The 24,134-nt window shown below is 40.9% G+C and overlaps 1 protein-coding gene across 1 annotated transcript; it reads right to left on the reverse strand.

The window, feature by feature from the left end:
* Nucleotides 1-2,771: 2,771 nt before the first annotated feature.
* Nucleotides 2,772-17,227, reverse strand: LOC137246095 (uncharacterized protein DDB_G0286299-like). Its single transcript, XM_067777189.1, has 4 exons — nucleotides 16,851-17,227; nucleotides 6,814-6,989; nucleotides 6,360-6,693; nucleotides 2,772-6,274 (listed from the first exon to the last, which is right to left on the reverse strand). Exons 1-4 carry the CDS (start codon nucleotides 17,225-17,227, stop codon nucleotides 5,620-5,622), a joined length of 1,542 nt encoding a protein of 513 aa, XP_067633290.1. The 3' UTR covers nucleotides 2,772-5,619.
* Nucleotides 17,228-24,134: the final 6,907 nt, after the last annotated feature.

The raw sequence follows: 24,134 nt of genomic DNA on the forward strand, positions 1-24,134 counted from the left end.
GCCCGGAAATAAACCCAAATTGCTTAGGGCTAAAAAATTTAACTTTGATTAAATACGACAGCACCCTATTTTTTACTGCTTTCTCAAAAATTTTTGAAATTGAAGATAAAAGAGATATGGGCCTGTAGCTATTTTTGTCATTTTTATTCCCCTTTTTAAAGAGTGTGTCTAAGCTTTGGGCAATTGAGGGCGAGCAGTTTAATAAGAGTTATAAATGAGTAATTTTATGTGCTTGTAAGCGTATGAGTCGTGGCACAGTGGCTGACGTACCCGACCAAACGCCCGGGGTTGCGGGTTCAACTCCCACCAAGCATTCCTTCTTTTTTTAAATTTATAAATTATTATTATTAATGGACTGTATTGAGTTTATGGGGTTTTTGATTTAATGTATTCAATTTATTGAGATGGGTAGTTTTAGTGTTATTGGTGTATTTAAGTCATGGGAGGATGCATAGCATCAGTACACCTTTATTTATTTATTTAGGTTTATTTTAAGGGATTCAGTTTATTAAGTTTGGTAGTTTTAGTGTTATTGGTGTGTTTAAGTCATGGGAGGATGCATAGCATCAGTACACCTTTTATTTATTTAACTTGGGGGCGAGCACTGGGGGCTCTGAGGCTTCGCTCTACTGAGCCACCTCATCCTCTATTTGAAGAACCCTTTAAAATGTGATATGGAGGCGAGCACGGGGCGGCTCTGAGGTATTGGCACCCCATTTTCTACAAGAAAAACCTCTATTTATTTAATTTGGGGCGAGCGTTGGGCACTCTGAGGTTTCGCTCTAATGAGCCACCTCATCTTCTATTTGAAGAACCCCTTCAAAGTGTGATATGGAGGCGAGCACTGGGCTCTGATGTATTAGCACACCATCCGAAGAACCTCGATTTTAATTAAAAAACTCAAACCATGTCTTTAGAATATTTCACTAACCAGTTGAGAATCACAAGCACACTCAATGGCTACTGAAACAAACGAACGAAAAATGTTCATAGTTTAAAGCCGTGGTTACTCACGAACGTACGTAGAAAAAACGTGTCAGCTGACACGACCTATCTTATGAGTGTGCAATGTAAACGAAAACTCACCGACGTGCAACGCCCGTACGTACGTAGCCCGGAACGTAGAAAGCAAAACAAGTTTGATTTTTTCCGTAAGAACGTGTCAGCTGATCGCTCTCTCACTAGACAGAGTTGCCTAGTAAACTTTTGTGCGCTAATTTTTGACCGTTTGCAATTTTATGCAAAAACGCCTAATTAAAGTTTGAAAAATTGTGAAAATAATTCGAAATAATTATGTAAAAGTGCTGATTATAAATATTTAATCTATTTATACTTATTTAATAGTATTCCGGCCTTTTACAATATCAAAAATTAAATTGGAAAAAGTTGATGTTTCCATAAGCATACATGCAAAATGGTCAATGGCAACAGTGCTTATCTGTAAACAATACACACATAAATATCTTATGTACATGTACACAGACGCACACATTGATTCCTACGGGCTTGAGAGTTCGGTCAAACGTGCTTCGTACGACAAACGTCCTTACGTACGGCACACGTCGGTGGGTAACTGCCGCATAAGTCGCTTAAACATACTCCCCCCTTAGACGGCTTAGTCGTCTAATGAAACTTCCATACGAGCCAGTGATCCGGCTCGAAGGACCATGTCTAAGCTTTGGGCAATTGAGGGCGAGCAGTTTAATAAGAGTTATAAATGAGTAATTTAATGTGCTTGTAAGCGTATGAGTCGTGGCACAGTGGCTGACGTACTCGACCAAACGCCCGGGGTTGCGGGTTCGACTCCCACCAAGCATTCCTTCTTTTTTTAAATTTATAAATTATTATTATTAATGGACTGTATTGAGTTTATGGGGTTTTTGATTTAATGTATTCAATTTATTGAGTTGGGTAGTTTTAGTGTTATTGGTGTATTTAAGTCATGGGAGGATGCATAGCATCAGTACACCTTTATTTATTTATTTAGGTTTATTTTAAGGGATTCAGTTTATTAAGTTGGGTAGTTTTAGTGTTATTGGTGTGTTTAAGTCATGGGAGGATGCATAGCATCAGTACACCTTTTATTTAACTTGGGGGCGAGCACTGGGGGCTCTGAGGCTTCGCTCTACTGAGCCACCTCATCCTCTATTTGAAGAACCCTTTAAAATGTGATATGGAGGCGAGCACGGGGCGGCTCTGAGGTATTGGCACCCCATTTTCTACAAGAAAAACCTCTATTTATTTAATTTGGGGCGAGCGTTGGGCACTCTGAGGTTTCGCTCTAATGAGCCACCTCATCTTCTATTTGAAGAACCCCTTCAAAGTGTGATATGGAGGCGAGCACTGGGCTCTGATGTATTAGCACACCATCCGAAGAACCTCGATTTTAATTAAAAACCTCAAACTGTCTTTAGAATATTTCACTAACCAGTTGAGAATCACAAGCACACTCAATGGCTACTGAAACAAACGAACGAAAAATGTTCATAGTTTAAGTCGCTTAAACATAGTGGTATAACCGTAGCGCATTTTAAGTGAGCAGGAAAAACTCCGGAGGCTATACTTAAATTAAATAAATGTTTTAAAATATCAACAATGTTAAATGCTATGCTCTTTAACGTTCGATTTGATATGTTGTCATTACCACATGAATTAGAGTTACTAAGAGATTTAATTATATTAATAATTTCTGCGCCTGTAATGGCATCAAAGAAAAAACTGTTACTCGGCGGAAGGAATTCGGTATGTATTGGGTTTGTGTAGCAGGTGCAGGGCTTAGGATTACTGCTTAAATCGGAGGCTTTTCCTACGTTGACGAAGAAATCATTGAGTTCGTTTGCAACTTCCCGAGGCTCCGACACATCTACACCATTCACGTTTAATACGAGCGAGTCGCACTTTCTTTTAGAATTACGGTTTGTTATTCTATTTACAGCATCCCATTCTTTTTTGGAGTTACCCTGCGCTATGAAAAAAAGGTTTTGAAAATATTTATCGCGCCTTGTACGTCCTCTCATTGCATACTTTCTTCTCGTTGTCAACTGATCAATCTGCAATCACTTGAAGCGAGGAGAACGGTGCACTTGGTTATGTTTGTGTATGACTTAATTGTGGGCTCTTTGGACTGTGCGACTCTTCTTGAGAAAATATCGTTTAATGGGCCGCAAAAAAATTTGCGCGCATTCCTGCCTTTTTATTTGAGTTCTTGTAGAGCAAAAGGCTTCAGTGAATGTGTGTCGTAAATGTGCTATGAGGGATATTGATGGAGACATTCTTCATGTCCACCCAGTAAACTTGCTTTTACTATTAGTTCTTGGGCTTTGCGTGGACAACGTCTCTGATGGTTGGAAAATCTTTCTTTACGTCATTCAATGTGTGCTGTTGAGAACTAAGGCTTGAAACCACTTTCAGATATTTTTCAGCCAGTTCGACACATTTCTTGGTAAACACATTTATTGATTTTGTCACGTCCGAGGACATGTTTAATTTCCCATATTGAGCGCTGATCATCGTGTATTTTGAGATACGACTGTGAGCTTGTAAACATGATAAAAACAAGCTACGATCAACGATCCTATACGTTAAGCTGTTATTTATGAAAGGAATCGGCATTAGATGCGTGCGTCGTATTCCATTCGTGCAAAGCATCCACCACCGTTGCCAGTCCGCTCGCGATTGTGCCGACCCAGTTTCCTGTTATTAAGTGAGGCAGCACTGCCATCCCGCCTTTCATCAACCAATCCAGCCATGGATCTGGCCACCTTAAGCCTCCCGACTCGAAGGGCATAGTAGACTCATCTCTTCCGTTCACTCTGTTGTAGGATGAAACAAAGGCCCGGGGACATGTCTTCATTTTTGTCACTCTGCCACTTGGAAATACTATCACATTCAGCTCCACAATTCCAGCTGTGTCCGGTTTTCTTGCGCGTGCCTTGGACCTAAACTCTAATTTCTTAGCGTCTATCACGCTGTTCATGTCCCACGAGACGAAGTGGTACGCTTCCGACTTTCCATTCGATGTGGGAGTCAAGATATCAAAATATGCAGGCTTACTTCTTCTAGACCTGCGCTCGTACTGGTTGCTGGATGTCAACGCGATTAAATCATACGCTCCATTCCTTTTCGATCAACCATTCCGACATATTTTTGTTGTCCGCATAGTCCTCGCCCAAGACCAGTTCTCTGTTTGGTGGTGTTTTAATGGCGAATTTGTGACCAAACTTGTTGGCTATAGCGGCCACGTACCACCATGGCACATTCCAAGAATAGTGTGTCCATCCAATGTGCTGTTATGTCGGTGTGGCTTGGATCTATGTTCATCAGCCATCCCCATAGCTGTCCAAACTCCTCTATGTCCACCATCCTGTTTACGTACCTCGATGTGTGTATAACGAAATTTCCGGTCAGTTCAGGCCATAAGCCAAGATACACCTCAGATAAACATCTCCATCGCCGAGACATCCGGTTGTGTTCGAAAATCGTGACTCCAAGCTCAACAAATGCCCAGTTGGATAAGCCTAATAACAGAGATCCGTAGGCTATGGTGGTATTAAAAACGTCAACAGGCTTCTGAAATATGTGACGATCACTATCCGGATCATTAGCGAAAATTCCACATGCGCGCAATATCCTCAAATTTGGTGATGACTCCGACAATTGATACTGTAAACTGCCTGCTGTGTACTTGTAAATACAGGGCTTGTGTGCGGCGTCTTTCTTCGTATTAACTTGCCCAAATGTGAAGTACCCCAGTGGATCGCATCGCCAGGTTTGGATTGCTTTTACTCTATTTTTCCTGTCCGCATTAGACAATCCGACAAGATCCGGCAGAACATAATCAACGATACGAATGTCATACTTTCCGTTAAACTGGGCAGGTCCATATACATGATTTCGGCTGACAGCACCTTTCTTTGGTTTCTCACGATTAGGGTAACATCCAAATCCGTTAAAGCGTGATGTGGCTAAGATGGGACATTTTAGGTGGATTTGACGGAATTCTGACCTTGTGTAGAGCAACTCTATCATGTGCTTCAACGCTTCAGTGATATCCGTGGTAGCCATGCTGTACACCGTTTCGATTGGGGCACGTCCCAAGTACGCATATACTTGTTTTGCGAATTCAAAATTGCCCAGTCGCTGTGCTTCAATTCCTCGACATAAGGTATAGGGTTGTCGGTCTGGGAAAATAACCCTCGTAGAATCAACAACAACCAGGCATATGTATTGGTCACTTCCGGGTATGTACACGGTGGCGGATTTGGGTATAAAACGACCTTTCAGGATCTTCCCTTCGACCTTCTCCTCGACCGTGTTTGAATATGTCACATCGATCGTGACCGCGTGGTTCCACCATGTTGTTTGAAAAGTCTATGCGATTCTTAGATTTGTCCCTTATGTATAGGTCAGCAGTCGCATTGCCCGCCACCAATGATATGTACTCATCAATTGTCCTAAAATATAGATTGCTGGTAGTGCCAGATGTCCCGATTTGTAGCTCATCAGATGAATCCAGAGGTGACGTCCAACTTATTTTGCAGTCTTTTCGCTTTACAAACGTATTTATCGCAAAGCTATTAAAGCATGATGATGTGTAAACTTGTTGTATTGGGTCCACCGTCAACGCCTGAACAATAGAAGTCGCATGATTGCTGCCTCATCTAACATTGGACTCGATTGCATTATACAAGCTAGAGATTTCTTAAGTCCAGGTAGTGGTTTTAGCGCGCGAATGGCACCGGTTTGAGAGATTTCGGCATCCACTATTGCTTTTACCTGGAGGCCGAAGGCTGAAAATTCGAGCCGAGGGGCCGAATTTAAGCGTTCATTGTTCACGCCGATCTCAACTGCTGGGAACAGATCAGTGCAATCTTCGTTTATGTCTACTGCTATGCTGTAGGGCACTAGAGGATCCGCCCACATCACAGGACTGTAATTCGTGTAATCCTCTTCGAGTTTATTCATCAGTATTTCTGTTCCGGCTGGCATGTATTCTACTGACATGGGGGCTGGCTGTGGGATTGGGTCAGTAAACATTTTCGCTATTATAGCAAATACCTCCGATGGTGCCGTCTGTATTGCTGAACTTGGGCTAGGCTGTGGTGCGTGTCCATGAGTCGGTCCCTCCGCTGCTGTTGGATGCGTGTCATTTGTCGCTTTCAGCGGCTTCTTTTGCTGCGTCGCTTTAGGATCCGCTTTTTTCGGCTCAATTTTTATTTCCTCTTCATTAGTTTTAATTACTTCCTCATCCCTTGCTGCAGTCTTTTTATTTTGCCTTTTGCTTTTATTTTTCAATTTTTATTTCCTCTTCATTAGTTTTAATTACTTCCTCATCCCTTGCTGCAGTCTTTTTATTTTGCCTTTTGCTTTTATTTTTACGTGCAGATTTTTTGGTACTGCTACTCCAGTCCTCTTCATCACTATCAGCAATTTTGGCTTGCTCTAGAAAATCGGCCGCTACAGCTTCGTCTTCGTGTTCATTGTCAACTTCTGTGGCAGATTTTATGCTTATAACCAGCTCCTCGGCTGCACTCGCATCATCTGATTGTATTTCTGTGTTTCCATCCACTACCACATGCGTATCACTTTGTGCTACTGATTTTTCATCTGCCGAATCGCCCGTCTGATTATCAAGTGCCTCCTCCTCGCTTTCTTGCACATCTTCATTATTTTCTTGAAAAGCTTCTTCTTCAGCTTACATTTCAACTTTCATTCGTTCCAAGGCTTCACGATGCTTTTTACTGCTTTCATGATTTTCATAAGCGCGCTCGTTTTGAACATTTTATTACATGCTACACAATAAAGATCATCTACATAAATCTTCTTCTGTACTTTCTACCTCTTCATTTTTGTTTCCCTCTACATCTTCTTCTTCATCACCAGTATCATCTGAATCTTCTTCTGCGCTACTGTCGCCATAATCTTGTGGCAATTGCTTGAGTTGCGCTTCATTCTTCCGATTGAGCTCAGCACGTTCTTCTAACAACTTTCTGCACTCTTATACGCGCTTGTCTCGCTTGCGCACAAATGAGACCAAGTTTCGTACCTTCAAAAAAAAAAAAGTGGAATTAGATTTACATTTACAAGTAATGAAGGTAGTCTACAGAGCACAAAGTACGATATGAAGCCCACTCTTCTATATTGGAGTGCACGGGCTCTGCGGCCACACGTAAGCCTCCGATTCAATTAGGTAAATAATAAAGTTGCTGGATTGTGAAGCCGTGTTGTTGTAGTAAATTATTTGAAAATGCTAAGTTATTGATACAAACATTGGTTCAGTGGCATTGGTGCAAGTCATATATTGGATATGCCAGGATTTGGTCTATTAGCCTGCAGTTTAACCAAAGAGGATAAATATATTTATTTATATATTATATTGTTACGAATATTAGCAAAACTAAGGAGTGCTGCCAGCTCTAAGCCGATCTAAGCAGTGACGTGAATGCACATCAATAATTCAATCATTATGTATCTACATAAATGAATCAATAATTGCGTCTACACATATGTACACATTCCGGCGAGCAACATTTACATACAAGGCAGCGAGAGATGAGATGTCACACACCGATGAATTTACTTATACGCTTATGTGTGTGCGGGAGACTGTAAACTACAAACACATGCATATACCTTATCTGAGTTGTCACAAGAGAGAGCAATAATTTGTGCACGTAGTTGTGGCTGGCGATTTTGTAGCCGAAACAACTAGTAACTTCTGGAAATCGAAGAGCCTAGAAGTATGCAGCTTAAACTATAAAAGCGGCGCCAGCGAGTAAGAAGTAATTCAGTTTGATTTGAATTGTCAAGCAGTTACGAGTAAGACGATATCTAGCGAGCAATAGCACTATTATTTTGAAAGTCAGTTTCCTTTAAGCTATCAGTTTGGTTATTAAGCTATTCGTTGCACAATTTGAGTGTTATTGTGAAGTATTTTAATAAAGGCCATTTTTCCATTATTCAATATTGGAGTTATTTATTCGACAGTTTAGCGATACGATCCTAGCAAAAGGGCAAATAAGAGGATTTGCAGGAAATTCGTTACAATTGGTGTCAGAAGAGGAATTGTTGAATAAATTCCAAAGGACAACAAGGACATGGCAAAGTTCGGTGAATTGAAGATCCAGCAACTAAAGAAGGAGTTGGAAACCCGTGGATTGAATACAAGCGGCGTTAAACTTGAACTTCAGGCACGGCTACGAGAGGCAATGGAAGCAGAAGGAATTGATGTGGAAGAGTATGTCTTTCACCTTGATGGGGAGGAGACAACAAAAATTGAAGAGAAAAACGAAACATCGCAGACGGTTACCAGCACAGATTTGAACATGATTTTGGCTGCAATATCTGCTCAAACATCAACAGTGGCTTCTCAACTGGAATCGCAAAAGACAGATATAACATCTCAACTGGCATCTCAACTAGAAGAACAGAAAAAGTATATGTCATCTCAACTAGAAGAACAGAAGACGTATATGGTATCCCAACTGGAATCGCAGGAAACCCGTATAACATCACAATTGGAAGAACAGAAGACACATTTGGCATCTCAACTGGAAGCGCAAGAGGCACGTATATCTGAAATGTCGGCACAAATTTCGGAACAGGTATCATCACAGCTCTTTGTGAAACTGGAAGAACAGGATGCAAAAATTTTACAACTCGAGGACAAAATTGATGCCGAAATAGAAGCGTTAAAAGGTCGTATGGATCAGTTACAACTAAACCGCCCAGCTGTTTCAGCGAGTAATCCAAAGGTAAAGACACCATCCTTTGACGGTTCTGTTCCTTTTCAGGTCTTTAAGCTACAGTTTGAGAAGACCACAGCAGTGAACCAATGGAATGCTGAAGATAAAGTTGCAGCTCTGTTCGTGGCACTGAAAGGGCCTGCCGCGGAAATCTTACAGACCATCCCAGAGTACGAGCGGAACCACTACGAAACATTGATGAGCGCTTTAGAGAGACGTTACGGAAGCGAGCATAGGAAACAGATATTCCAAATTGAGTTGCAAAACCGCTACCAAAAAGCAAATGAGACATTGCAGGAGTTTGCTTCAGATATTGAAAGATTGGCTCATCTTGCAAATGCAGACGCACCCGTGGAATACACTGAAAGGGTAAAAATCCAGAGCTTCATAAATGGCATACGAGATGTGGAAACGAAGCGGGCTACATATGCGAATCCAAAACTAACGTTTGCTGAAACGGTATCGCATGCACTGACTCAGGAAACAGCCTCACTTTTGAGTAAGCCAGCGTACAAAGCTCATCGCGTGGAAGTGGAAAAGCCAGACTGGGTAGACGCAATTTTGGAAGCATTGAAGGGTACGCAGCAGAAGAATAATGATGCAGTCAAATGCTTTAAGTGTGGAAAGCCAGGGCATATTGCGCGTTATTGCAACACCAACCCTAACAGTTCCAACAATGTGGGTGGTTGTAAACGCAGAGCAGAAGGAGATGAGCAAATCTCCAAGACAAATCAATCGTTAAACTAAAGCGAGTCAGCAGCAAGGGGCGACAGCTGGCTCCCGCAATTGAATGCCCCATAATCTCTATCTCGCAGATTGGAAGAAGATCGAGCAATCTTACTGTTGGAGGACATGTGGACGGAAAGGAACGGTTACTGACTGTAGATACGGGTGCATCTCATTCCATCATTCGAGCGGACTTAGTCAACAAAAAGATAAGACCACTGCTTGGAGCAAGATTACGTACAGCCACGGGAGAGGACACCCAGGTAATTGGAGAAGTAGAATGTGAAGTCGCAATTGGGAACGTCACGGTAGTACACAATTTTATAGTGGCAGAAATTGTTGATGAAATCATAATTGGAGTGGACTTCTTAATCGACCAGGGCATCAAGATCGACATGCAAAGCAAGACGATGCGATATAAAAACATGGATGTACCACTTAATTTCGGCTACGAGAGAGGCTACAGCAGTAAACGAGTGCTGGTGGAAGAGAGTCAGCAAATACCACCAAAATCCGAAGCAGTCATCTGGGCAAAGGTTGATGGAGATTGTGGGACAAACAAATTGTGGGTTGTCGAAGCAGCAAACAAATCAGCACTAAACATACTTGTAGGAAAAACCCTGGCTATGACAAAACAAGATGGACGTATTCCGGTAAGAGTACTCAATGAGTTCAAGTCACCACTCAAACTGACTAAAGGAGCTATTTTGGGAAGATGCCAAGAGGCTGAAGTAGTTATTAACTGTGAACAACTCCAGGAACACGTTTCGGCTAGTAATACTGATCTTTCAAATGACATCACGGCATGGATGCAGGGGCTAGAGGAAGCATATCAGAGTCAGGCAAAACAACTGCTCCTAAAGTACGCGAACATATTTGACCAGGATGATTCTAAACCAGGCCGCACCAACGTTGTGAAACATCAAATTGACACTGGAGATGCGAGGCCGATCCGTCAAGCTCCACGTAGTGTTCCACTGGCGAAGCGGGAAGTTGTGAGTCAAATCATTCAAGAAATGAGCGACAGCGGCGTCATCGAACCATCAGCTAGTCCATGGAGCTCACCGGTAGTACTTGTAAAAAAGAAGGATGGAAAAATGAGGTTTTGCGTGGACTACCGGAAGTTGAATGACGTAACGAAAAAGGATAGCTACCCATTGCCAAGAATTGACGACACTCTGGACTCGCTATCTGGTACGAAATGGTTTTCCACGCTGGACTTGAAAAGCGGCTACTGGCAAGTGGAGGTGAAGGAGGAAGATAAAGAGAAAACAGCCTTCAGTGTCGGTGATGGTCTTTGGCAATTTACAGTGATGCCTTTTGGACTTTGTAATGCACCAGCTACTTTTGAGAGACTCATGGACCAGGTACTGAAAGGACTACATTGGAGAACATGCTTGGTGTACCTGGACGACATCATCGTATTGGGCAAGAACTTTGATGAACATCTTAAGAACTTGGAGGAAGTTTTCCAGAGAATAGCTGGCGCTGGTCTGAAGTTAAGTCCCAAAAAGTGTGCGCTGTTTAAAAAGGAAGTCAATTATTTGGGTCACAAGGTAACGACAGAGGGCATCTGCACTGCGAACGAAAAAATAGAGGCTGTAAAGGATTGGCCAAGACCACAGAACCTACATGAATTGAGAAGTTTTCTTGGGCTGTGCACATATTACCGCCGATTTGTACCAAATTTTTCCAGCGTAGCCCATAGCCTCCATGAGCTTACAAGAAAAAACAAAGCTTTTGAATGGAAGAAGGAGCAAGAAGTGGCTTTCCAAACATTGAAGGAGCGTTTGTGCACTGCCCCAATGTTAGCATATCCGATTCCAGGAGCAATATTTATTCTGGATACAGATGCGAGTGGATATGCTATAGGAGGCGTTTTATCACAATTGGTCAATGGACAGGAGAAGGTAGTTGCATATTACAGCCGTTCGATTGGAAAACCAGAGAGGAACTACTGTGTTACGCGGAGAGAGCTGTTGGCATTGGTAGACTGCATTAAACATTTTCACAAATACCTCTACGGCCAGCGATTCCGTGTCAGGACAGATCACGCAGCGTTGAAATGGCTTCTGCAGTTCCGTAATCCGGAAGGACAATTGGCACGGTGGATCGAGCGACTACAAAGCTACGACTTTTCCATTGAGCATCGGAAAGGTAGTACCCATGGAAATGCTGATGCAATGTCACGAAGACCATGTAGTTTGGAATGCAAGCACTGTTCAAAAGCCGAGGCTAAAGAAGACATTATAGATGTCCGGCTAATGAATATAACATGTACAGATGAATGGGACAAGGAACAGCTAAGGAAGTGCCAGCTAGAAGATGCAGATCTGTCACGTGTTATGCAAGGGCTCGAACGAAATGAAAGACCAAACAGAGAAGAGATGTCAGCAGAGAGTCCTATTGCGAAGTCATATTGGGCACAGTGGAACAGTTTAGAATTGATATCCGGTTGCCTTCATCGAGTATGGGAGAGTGAGGATGGTAAATACAAGAATAAACTGATAGTTGTTCCCAGAAAGAGGATTCCTGACGTGCTCAGCGAGCTGCATAATGGTCCAAGCGGAGGTCATCTTGGAATCACGAAGACGCTCGAGAAGATTAAACAGAGATTCTATTGGGTTGGTTGCCGTCAGTCGGTCACTGAGTGGATTGCGAACTGCGAGGTTTGCAGCAGAGCGAAAGGGCCCAGAACACGAAGTCATGGCCAGATGAAGCAATATAACTCAGGTGCGCCATTTGAAAGGATCGCCATGGATGTCGCAGGTCCATTTCCTACTAGCAACCGCGGCAACAAATACGTACTGGTGGTTATGGATTATTTCAGTAAATGGCCAGAGGTATACCCAATCCCAAACCAAGAAGCAGAAACAGTAGCAGAAGTGGTTAAAAACGAATGGGTTGCAAGGTATGGTGTACCAATGGAGTTACATTCTGACCAAGGCAGGAATTTTGAATCAGCTGTGTTCCAAGAAATGTGCAAGAAGCTGGGCATTCGGAAAACACGGACAACTGCATTGCATCCTCAGTCCGATGGTATGGTGGAACGTTTCAATAGAACATTGGAGGAGCATTTAAGGAAAGTAGTCGACAAGTACCATAAGGACTGGGATACACACATATCATTATTCTTGATGGCCTACCGATCGGCAGTACATGACACAACGGGCCAAACTCCCGCAAAGGTAATTTTTGGCAATGACCTTCGACTGCCAGCTGATTTGAAGTATGGGATAGATGCCGATGCGGAGAGGAATGTCAAGAAATCCACTGATGTCTTAGAAGAAGAGCTGAGAGAGATACACGATCTGGTAAGGCAACGAGCAAAGATTATGAGTGACAAGATGAAAGCGAGGTACGATAAAGCAATTAATTCGGAAGGGTTTCAGGAAGGAGATTTGGTGCTGCTATACAACCCACAACGAAAAAAAGGTTTGTCCCCGAAATTGCAGTGTAACTGGGAAGGCCCATACAAAGTTGTAAAACGGATCAACGATGTAGTGTACCGCATACAAACCACTACCAAACCACGAACCAAAATGAAAGTGGTTCATTTGGAGAGATTAGCAGCGTTTAGATCGAGAGATTTGTCTGATCGGGACGATCAGACTTAGGTGGAGGGCAGTGTTACGAATATTAGCAAAACTAAGGAGTGCTGCCAGCTCTAAGCCGATCTAAGCAGTGACGTGAATGCACATCAATAATTCAATCATTATGTATCTACATAAATGAATCAATAATTGCGTCTACACATATGTACACATTCCGGCGAGCAACATTTACATACAAGGCAGCGAGAGATGAGATGTCACACACCGATGAATTTACTTATACGCTTATGTGTGTGCGGGAGACTGTAAACTACAAACACATGCATATACCTTATCTGAGTTGTCACAAGAGAGAGCAATAATTTGTGCACGTAGTTGTGGCTGGCGATTTTGTAGCCGAAACAACTAGTAACTTCTGGAAATCGAAGAGCCTAGAAGTATGCAGCTTAAACTATAAAAGCGGCGCCAGCGAGTAAGAAGTAATTCAGTTTGATTTGAATTGTCAAGCAGTTACGAGTAAGACGATATCTAGCGAGCAATAGCACTATTATTTTGAAAGTCAGTTTCCTTTAAGCTATCAGTTTGGTTATTAAGCTATTCGTTGCACAATTTGAGTGTTATTGTGAAGTATTTTAATAAAGGCCATTTTTCCATTATTCAATATTGGAGTTATTTATTCGACAGTTTAGCGATACGATCCTAGCAAAAGGGCAAATAAGAGGATTTGCAGGAAATTCGTTACAATATTTATCCTCTTTGGTTTAACATATGGATGGTAGGTACATCGCCTTTTCGGCAGCGATTTAGGGTAATAGTCTAGTTGAGGGGTCGACTGCTAATACGCTACCAAAAATATCGAGTGAGGTGTCAAAAGACGCGTATTAATCTCGAGAGAACAATAATCCGAAGGCGGAAAAAAAAAATTTTATCACGTCCGGAGATATTTGCAGTTGAAGTTGGCGATTTCCATGTGGTTGTTGTTGTGTTGTACCCACAAAAAAAAATTGTGCATCACCGTGGCGGTAGCCACGGTTATACCACACACCCGGACTGGGTATTGCGTAGCCCAGGGTTATTTTTTATAAGCGCGGCCGAAGGCCGCCAACGCAGAAAGGTGTTCTGCGCAAAAATACTATGGATCCGACCCCCGGTTTCCGAGGTACCCGCGGGTCTTTTTTCGGTTTTTCGTTAATATCTTTTGAACGCGTTAAATTTTTATTTTCCGCCTTCAGATTATTAATACTGATGTCAAGACGCGTCGTTTGACACCTCTCTCGATATTTTTGGTAGCGTATTAGCAGTCGACCCCTCAACTAGACTATTACCAAATCCTCTTATCTTTTGCCGGGAGCACTGGGAGTAAACGCTCATTACCACTTATAAAGCAATTGGCCGGCCGATTGCATGATACGCGTCCCCGATATAGTCACCAAGCCTGCCAAAATACTATCTTCTTGCCTCTTGGACTTTGATGTGTCGAAGCACTGCCACAACAACAAAACCCACTTCCACAACTGATCACCCCGCGAAATAACAAGCATTTAGCAAAAAAAGAATGTATTCCGTAACAGTTTTGTTTGGAAAATGCCGCGCACCGAATTGTAATAACTTATTTCTAGGTAAATTGACGATTTTATAATTTTTTATAAATTAACTCTTTCTCGAGCTAAATAAAAACTTGTAAACGAAATGTCAAATTTACCCGAAACCATGATACAAAAAATGTAGGTAGTTCCATTTAGTGTGACGTTAGCCACTTGACTTTTGCGGGGACAATCACAATTTCACCAAAAACAAGCTACCAGATTAAAAATGTTACGAGTTTTTCTAATTTTGATGGATTTCATATTAACGAATATGACTAAATTACTTTCATAGTTATTTTAAATAAAAAAGAAAACAAAAATGAGCCCCATGCCTAGGAAATATTTTAATACGAAATACCAGCCTAGAAAAGGTTTTTAATAAGTTTTTCGTTTGGTGGAAGAAACATGGATCGAATTATGCAAAGCAAGGGAATATAGCCTTCTTAAGTGTCCATACGTTTGCTCAGAACATTTTGACAAAACATACACGTTTGTCAATTGCTTGCTCAAAGGAGGTCCTTATAAACCGACACCGCAATTTCTTGATAAATTGGCTACAAGTGGTCATTTTTTTTTATTGTATAAATCAAGCGTTGCGCATTAGGAGGGAATTGATAACCATTTTTTAGGGAGAACATTACCCAGTAGCCCTGCAGGTTAGCCACTAGTTATGAGAGTATTTTTGCCCGTTGTACCAGGGGTCACCTTGGGGCAGCTCCGCCTATACACATTATGTGCCCTTTTAGCATTGGCATAGATGTGCAGAGTTCGGAGGTACACTTTTATCAACATGCCTTGAGAAATATCCACTGTAGGGGCATAATAATAGGGCCATGCTATATAGAACAACAGGATTTTTCGTGTATTTTTTTCTGTCTAGGGGTCAAGCTACCTTAAAGATATGAGTCATTCATAAATGTATGAGTCGTTATCCAATATTTTTCAATAAAACTGCATGTTTTACTGTATTCTCAATCGATATATATGCACATAAATCGTGCTAAAGCATATTATTATTGTCTCAGATGACCATTGCGTTGTCATCCTAAAGGAAATTTCCATCTCAAAAAACCACAATTTCGCCTTAAACAGTAACGGTATGGCAACCCTTCTGGCAAAACTACAAACATTATGAAACTTCAAAAATCCCCAAATACGTCAAAAAATGTTGAGTGGAACTACCTTCTTTTTTGTATCATGCCCGAAACCATAGATTAGATTGATACGAATCTTTTGCTTACGCTCTCATATTTTCGCTCTCACGAGGGATTTATCTTCTAGTTGTTGCTGGCAACAATCACAGATAAATCCCTCGCGCCAGCTGAAGCGGGTGCCAGAACGCCAGAACACAAAATGTGCCAGCCAAAACGAAAAACGTGCCAAAAATTTTGGTAAACTTTAGTTTGACCTACAACCAACTGTAGAATAGCGTTCAAAAATTATGGAAAAAAGGATAAAAATACTTGTTTTAGTGTAAATATTATTAGTTCGAAGGCGGAGGGTAAATATTATTTCCCATTCAAAAGTTATCATTAAAAATAGGTTTTGTAAATATGAACTCCCGATGCAACCAGTCCATTTTGATCACAGAACCTGGAACGCCAGACATGCAGGATAAGCCCTATCCATTAAATAATGGTAACTATTATATCATAGGTCCGATTTACTGAAATTTCAAAAGAATATATGGTTTTCACTGCGAGTTAAATGCGTTACAATATTTGACTAATTAATTTAATCGAAATGTAAATTTTACTTAGATTTGTTTATATTTAACTCTAACTAGTCGTATTATTGTAAAATAACTTTAAGCAAATAAATATTTTACGACTATTATTTTATTAAATGATTGAAACTATAATCACCGAAATGTATGTCAAAAATCCCCATTTTCAGATCTATTAATTTTTGTTTTGAGTGGCATCATTCATAAATGTTATAAAAAATGTGCATTTTGACAGCGCTCTCTCGAAACAAAGAGTTGCAAATCCATTCATCTATGCCCGAAACAGCTGATTCGAACTTCGAATTCTTCTTCCCAAAACTTTTGGGAAAAATCTTCTCCCAGGGAGTTTATAATTGGGAGAAATTATTTTTGGGAGAAACAAATTTGTGGGAGATGAACTCCCATGGGAATATTCAGAATTGGTCTCAATGTGACTACATAGATATGATGTAGATTTATCGATAATAAAGTTGGGTACCAGAGTTACCGAGATGTTATAATTACTTAACCCTACATGAATACATAACATTTTTCCCCCTTCTGAGTTGTTGGTGAAAATATAAACTTCGGCTTACGTACTCTCGTTGATCGCCGTGGTGTTTGTTCGGCTTCTACCTCTGGTGGATCTATTACTGGGTCATCAGGTGGTGAAGGTGCCCCTAACGGTAGATGCTCTTGCCGATCGTTTGACTCATTTCTATTAGGTGAAGCTCTATTTGTTTCGAGGATATCATTTTCTGTGTTCGTACTCTCTATGCTCGGAATAGCTATATGTGGTTTACTATCTTCGCTCCCCGGAGTGTGGCTTGGCTCCGTTCTTTCACTCATTTCCGCTCTTGTGTAGCCGTTGTTGCCTTGCATGTAGCTTCCTTCGGTGTTGGTGCTTTGCATGTAGTTCCCTTCGTCCTCTCTGTAACTTGGTTGTTGGGTGCCTGGTGCGCCGGCAGCCCGTATTTGGTTTACATGCCTCTTCTAGTACTTGTTGTTGAATAAGATCTCGTAGTGCAGATTACCCATGCGTCTTATTACCTTACGGCGCAGCCACTTGTTCGGCTGTGGATTTCCCGAAAGTAAATACATCGAATCGCCAGTTGCGAATTCGCGACACCCGTCTTTTTGTTGGATAAACTGTTTTGCCGATACTCGCTCGTTTACGTTTTCGGGTCGAATCAAATCTAGGCGTGTGCGTAGTCGTCGCCCTAAGAACAGTTTTGCTGGGGATTCGTCTGTTGTACTGCGTGGAGCATTTTTGTATTGTCGTAAGAATTCATTTATATTTTGTTTTAACGTTCTCGTTGTGGTCCTCATCGCTTTTAAGGCATTTTTCACCGTTTACACATTGCGTTCCGCTTGACCGTATGTGGCTGGGTGATAAGGGGCCGTAGTTTTATGGTATTTGACGCCTACTTGGCTTACGAATTCTTTGAACTCCGCAGACTTGAAATTCGTACCGTTGTCAAAAACTAGTACTTCCGGGACTCCATACGCAGCAAATACGTCATCCAGCAGGGCAATTGTAGCTGTTGAGGTCAATATTTTGGTAGTCTTGACTTCGGGCCACTTCGAGTAAGCGTCGCTGATAATAAGCAGCATCATACCTTCGACAGGCCCTGCGTAGTCGATGTGAATTCGTTCCCATGGGCCTTTTGGGTACTCCCAATGATGGTTGGTGATCTTCGGTGGTTTATTCGCATTTTTTGCGCAACATTCTCATGATTTAGCCGCATTATCGATGTCTTTATCGATACCTGGTCAGTATATAAAGGAACGTGCAATGCTTTTCATTTTAACAACACCCAGATGTGCTTTGTGTAATTCTTGAAGTAATAACTTTCGAAGTTTCATAGGAATAACGACCCGATGCTCGAATGTAAGACAGCCAAATGATACTTGGTACTGGCATTCTGGGGCTTTGTACCCCGCTCTGGTGAGGCATTGACTTTTTCTAGTATTTGAAGTATTTTTCCCAAACTTTGATCCCTACGGGTTTCTTGGGCGATAAGTGGAGCTGTAGCCGGTAGTTGGCTAATCTGCCGTATCATAAAATTATCGAATTCATCACCACATACCGTGCTGTGTTGCTTTAGCTTATTTGTTGGATCTGGTAAGCGGGAGAGGTAATCTGCGTTACCATTTTCCTTAGATTTTTTTATAGAGACATCGAAGTTCAAGTTGCTCAGGAAATCAGCGTGGTTTGCCGTTCGGGATATACATAATACAGGCAGAGATTTCGTTGGATGTAATATTTGAGCCAGCGGTTTATTGTCTGAAAATGTCTCGCATATAAGTATTTGAAAACTTTTGCACGGCCCATACAATTGCAAGTGCCTTTTTGTCAATTTGGGAGTAGCGTTGTTCTGTTTGACTCATGGTACGACTTGCGTATGCAATTGGTCGTTCCGTGTTGTTGTCTACGCGATGCGACAACACAGCACCTAAGCCTGTTTTACTCGCATCCGTTGCTAATACTAGTGGGAGTGCTGGGTCATACGGCATTAGCACTTGTGGTGAAACCAAAATTTGCTTTATGCTCTTATACGCCGATTCGGCGGCCCGTGGCCAATAAAACTTCCCTTTTTTGATAATATCACGTAATGGTCCTTCTAGTGTTGCTAGATTCGGTATAAAATTAGAATAGTATTTTGCCTTACCTAGGAATAGTTGTAGTTGCTCGATTGTTGTGGGTCTCGGTGCATGTAGTATAGCGTCGATATGCTTGGTTGATTTGTGTATGCCTTGGGGCCTTGGGCATCGATCCTGTGCCCTAAGAACTCGATTGCAGATGCAGCAAATACACATTTGGATTTATTTAATTTGAACCCGAGTTTTGTGAGCTTCTTCCAACGTTGTTAGTAGTTCATTGATATTTTTGGCGTATATGATGATATCGTCGAAAAAATGTCTAACGTTTGGTATATCTTGTAATGTCGTTTCCATCGTGCGCTGCCAAATTGCAGGTATGTTAGCAGCACCATAACTGCAATTTTTGCGTCAATTTCCTTAGCATATGCGTCTAGTAATGCGAATGGAACTTCTCTCGCTCGCGCAAATACGGGTTTAGCATCTGGTTTAAGGTGCACCTTTGCCGCAGGGCCTTTAAAAGTTCCTGCTACCGAACCAAAGGCGGCCTCCCAATGGTATCGAAAACAACTTCGAAATGATTTCTTAACCGTCGGAAAGTGTGGCAAACAATGGCAAGGTTATTCTGAAATAGTTCAGAAATAAAAACAATGCCTAAATGGTCTTGAAAATAAAACCTTCTCGAAATAGTTCAGAGTTATCCTGAAATACTCTCAAAAGTTCTAAAACTAGCCTTGCGACAATCCCGAAATTACCCCAAAATATTCTGAAAATCATTCTCAGAACGACTCTCAAAGTTCTAAAACTAGCCTTGCGACAATCCCGAAATTAACCCAAAATAATCTGAAAATCATTCTCAGAACGACTCCCAACGAGTTCCGAAAGATTTCCAAAGCAATCCGCACATATGTACATAATCCAAAAATTACCCAAGTGAAATATCGAAAATGTAGCCAAATTTATTCCGAAATGAAACCGAAATCATCACCAAAGTTATCGTAAAAAAGTCAGGAAATGATCACGGAATAGTCCCAAAATCATGCCAAACTAATACCTAAACAGTCCTGATAGTTCGCAAATGATCCCGAGACAGCTCAGAAACTTTCCTGAAACAGTCCCGAAATGATCACAAATACCATTTCGAAATTACCCGAAGATAGTACGAGAATAGCTAGGAAATGTTTTCGAAAACAGTCTCGAAATTATCTCGAATAATTTACAAAATTATCTTAAAGCAGTTTCTAAACTATCCAAAATACCCCGAAATTTTCCAGAAATATGATATGTTGCCGAAAACAATTCCGAAATTATCCTGAACTAAACCCGAAAATAGTGCCAAAAAGAAAATAAATAGTCTCGAAATAATCCCGAAATTACCCCGAGCACAATCCCAAAATGGTCCTAAGTTAATCCTGAAATCGTACCGAAAAAATCCCAAACACCTTTCCAGTGGGATATGGGTACTACCGCCTACTTTTCCAAAATTGGTTGGGCTGCGACCTATACCACATATAAAATTTTTTTGATTTAGGTCCAAACGACTCAGAGTTATATCGATTATAGAAATGTTATTGTTGTTGTAGCGATAAGGACACTCTCGGAAAGTTTTGGGGAGTGTTATCGATGTTGATAGTCCTTTGTCGGATATAGCTCCGGTACGTTTCGGTAACAAGCGCCATTAAGGTCACATTGAACCTTCTGGGTCATAACGCCACCCGCATCCCCAAGTGCCTCATTGTCGCCAGATCCTCGCCTGCTTATTATGTTTATGGTACATGCATACTTTTAACAGGATTCTCCTCGCGTATGTGAGGTTGACAATTGGGTTGCGGAGGTAAATTGCGCTTCCCAACCCCTTGAATCCCATTATAAAATTGTTCCCTTGGTGGTGTGGAAGGGCAGCGGAGTTGGTGTGGCACTGCCTACTTTTGTTTAAATTACTATACTTCTATTAATATGACCCACTGGTCATACACATATCATCATTTCATCATCATCATTTATTGCAAAAATAGTATTAGTACAATAAGATCTAGGATCTTTTATAGTACAACAAAAAGATAAATCGCAATGTAAAAAAGAACAGAAGTAATAACAGAGGGTTATGTAGGTTAAATTATCATATTAAACATAGAGAAGTATCTTAATTTACTAGTATCTAAAATAAACAAATAATTAAATTCAATAACAAAACATTGTTTACACTCATACATATTGATGGCGAAATCTCAAGAAGTATAATGGTTTCAACTAAAATGAGCATAAAGAACATTTTTAAAGTTGCTTTTATTTAGACTACTACGAATGGATACTGGAATAGAGTTCCATAGGCAAATAGCATTGACAAAGAATAGCCGTCCAAATGTTAGATAGTTATAAGTTGGTACTATTAGGTCGTTGATTCGAGCAGACCTGGAGAATATTAGCTTATCATATAGGTAACTAGGCTACTTATACATGATAAGTTGACAAAGGAAATGCTGTTTCTAGCTTTCAGATATTCGAAGATTGCGCAGCCCAGTAGACGCGCTCTCCAGCTGGATATATGATCAAATCTAGCTAAGCCGAATACATAACGTGTAACATGATTAAATGCTACATCAATTTTATGACCAGACTGGGAGCTCAGTTTACTGTACACTAGCTCAGAGTAGCAAATGATCGGCATAATCAATTGAATTGCAAGTTTTCTTCTAATATTGACCGGAGTATAAATAGCAGACATTCGTAAGTTTCTTAAGATATTGTATACTCTCTTAACCACCGAATTTACATGATCATCACAAGACAGCGTCGTGTTAATAACAAAACCAAGATTAGTCACTTTTGAAACGAGTTTGAGACATTTACTGGCAACGCGCAAGGGCGGAATACTTGAGAAACTTATTCGTTTTTTAGATATAGGCAACACGTATAATTTCTCACTGTTCATGCATAAGTCATTTTTCCTAGCCCATTCAAATATGGATGTTAAGTCATTATTCAATCTTGAGCATAAATCATGATTCCCCACAAATATATTTGGACATCATCAGCATATGTATGCATATGAGCATGCTGGCATGCATTAAATATGTCATTAATAAAAATACTACAAAGTAGTGGACCCAAGATAGAGCCTTGGGGGTAACCCTGCCAATAGTGGTTTTAGACCTGAAGTTTCGGAGCCGACTTTGACAAGCTGGGATCTACCCGTCAGATAACTTCGCATGAGCCGCACTGCGGAGTCATCAAAACCAAAATAATTGTTTAATTTTAAGCACAGCAGGTCATGGTTCACAGAGTCGAAGGCTTTTGAGAAGTCAAGTAGGCATAATAAAGTCAACTGGGTTTTGTTAAAGGGTGCCCAGATGTCGTCTAAAATTTTTATGATAGCCGTGGAGCAACTGTGCTTTCATCGGAAGCCTGACTGGAATGGTGATAGCAGACTATGTTTGCTAACATGGTCTTGAATTTGTTCCGACAACAATATCTCAAAGACTTTCGAGAGTGCTGGCAAAATGCTGATAGGCCGAAAGTCACTAGGACAATCTGCAAACTTAGTTTCTGCAATGGGTATAACCGTGGCAACCTTACACATATCAGGGAAGCAGGAGGTAGTAATACTGTGGTTGGTAATATGCGTCAATGTAGGAAGAATGTACGGGACAATTATTTTAACAAATTTGAGCGGTATATTGTCCTGACCGATTGCGTTAGACCTTATTTTATTTATGCATCTCGCCACATCAAGTTCCAAAACAGCTGTAAACTCACTGTACTTGACAAACAGGAACCACATATAAGGGAGGGATTGGGAAACAGGTATTAAGACAAGACGGGTTAGCTTGGCTCAAAAAAGCTGCATTAAGATCTTCAGGATTAAGGGAACAGTCAGAACTCTCACTCACATGTACACGAAGTTTTTTCAGATTACGCCACAAAACATGATTAGGCAACGATAGATACAACATTTTACTGTAGTATTTGCATTTTTCTGTCCTAATATAGGCTGTGGTCTCATTTCGTGTAAGTTTGTATGCACGCCAATTTGCGTCGCTTCGGTTTTTCTTCCAGAGGGAATAAAGCTTATTGCGCTTGATAATCATAGCACGGACGGATCTATTAAACCAAGGGCAAGAGGAAGATCTGCTGCTATATACCCGAGATGGAACGTGAGTTGTATAGAGGTATAAAATAATTTCATTTAAAAATCTCAGCTTTTCATGCACCGAACTCAAGCTCCAACAAGCAGACCAATTTATGCTGGAGATGTCACCAAGAAGGTTATTTACGTCCAGTCGTCGATAATCTGGTGAAATGGATGGTCTAGCTACTGCACTGTGGTTATCGAGCACTACATCAAATGAACAGAAAATTAGATCATGGTCTGAGATAAAGGATAATTGATCAAACTTTAAGACTTTAGACGTATCGGAGACACAATGAAATAGTCAAGAAGGCTGGGGCAGAAGTTCTGCCCATACCTTGTTGGCACGCACACATTAACCACTTCAAGAGCAACACTTGAAACATCGTCTAACAAATGGCAGGTATACGGGTCACTACATAAGATATTAACATTAAAATCTCCGCAGATAATTATATCAGTGTAATCAACAGCGACCGAGGACAACATTGTTAAATATTCCTTCACGTTACACCATTTATTAGGGTTATAGACGCACGAAAAAAGGACTTTGGACATTGAACTAGAACCTTCAACTAGCAAGTTCTCAGTGAAGCCAACAGCTGTACTTGATATGATTCTCGACTTGAGATGTTTTTTACAATACATAGCAACACCACCACCTTTCATTACCTTTCTATCCATCCTATAGAGTACGTGTCCCTTTATGTCAAAATGGCCATCAAGTATTTCAGGTTTAAACCAAGTCTCGGAAACACAAATGATATCAACACTATATTGTTCAAATATCGCTGTGACTACATCCATCTTTTCACCATTTAAACTACGAGCATTAAAGTGCACCACGTTGAAAACTTTATGGTGCCTGCATAGGACATTAAGCAAAGCTAGGCTATTATTCGCAATGCTATTCGCGTTTCTACTATCTCCAAACACTGAGTATAATCGAATTAAAAGCAACTTTAAAGTAAGGTATAGACAAAGCCGAAGAAAAAGAAAAAAAATAACTAATGTTTGCGCCATCTTTACATAACAAAAAACAATGAATAAGCATATGAACTTAAGGTTGGCGAAATCGATCCAGATCAG

Source organism: Eurosta solidaginis, chromosome 3 (assembly GCF_040869045.1).
Source record: "Eurosta solidaginis isolate ZX-2024a chromosome 3, ASM4086904v1, whole genome shotgun sequence".
NCBI lineage: Eukaryota > Metazoa > Arthropoda > Insecta > Diptera > Tephritidae > Eurosta > Eurosta solidaginis.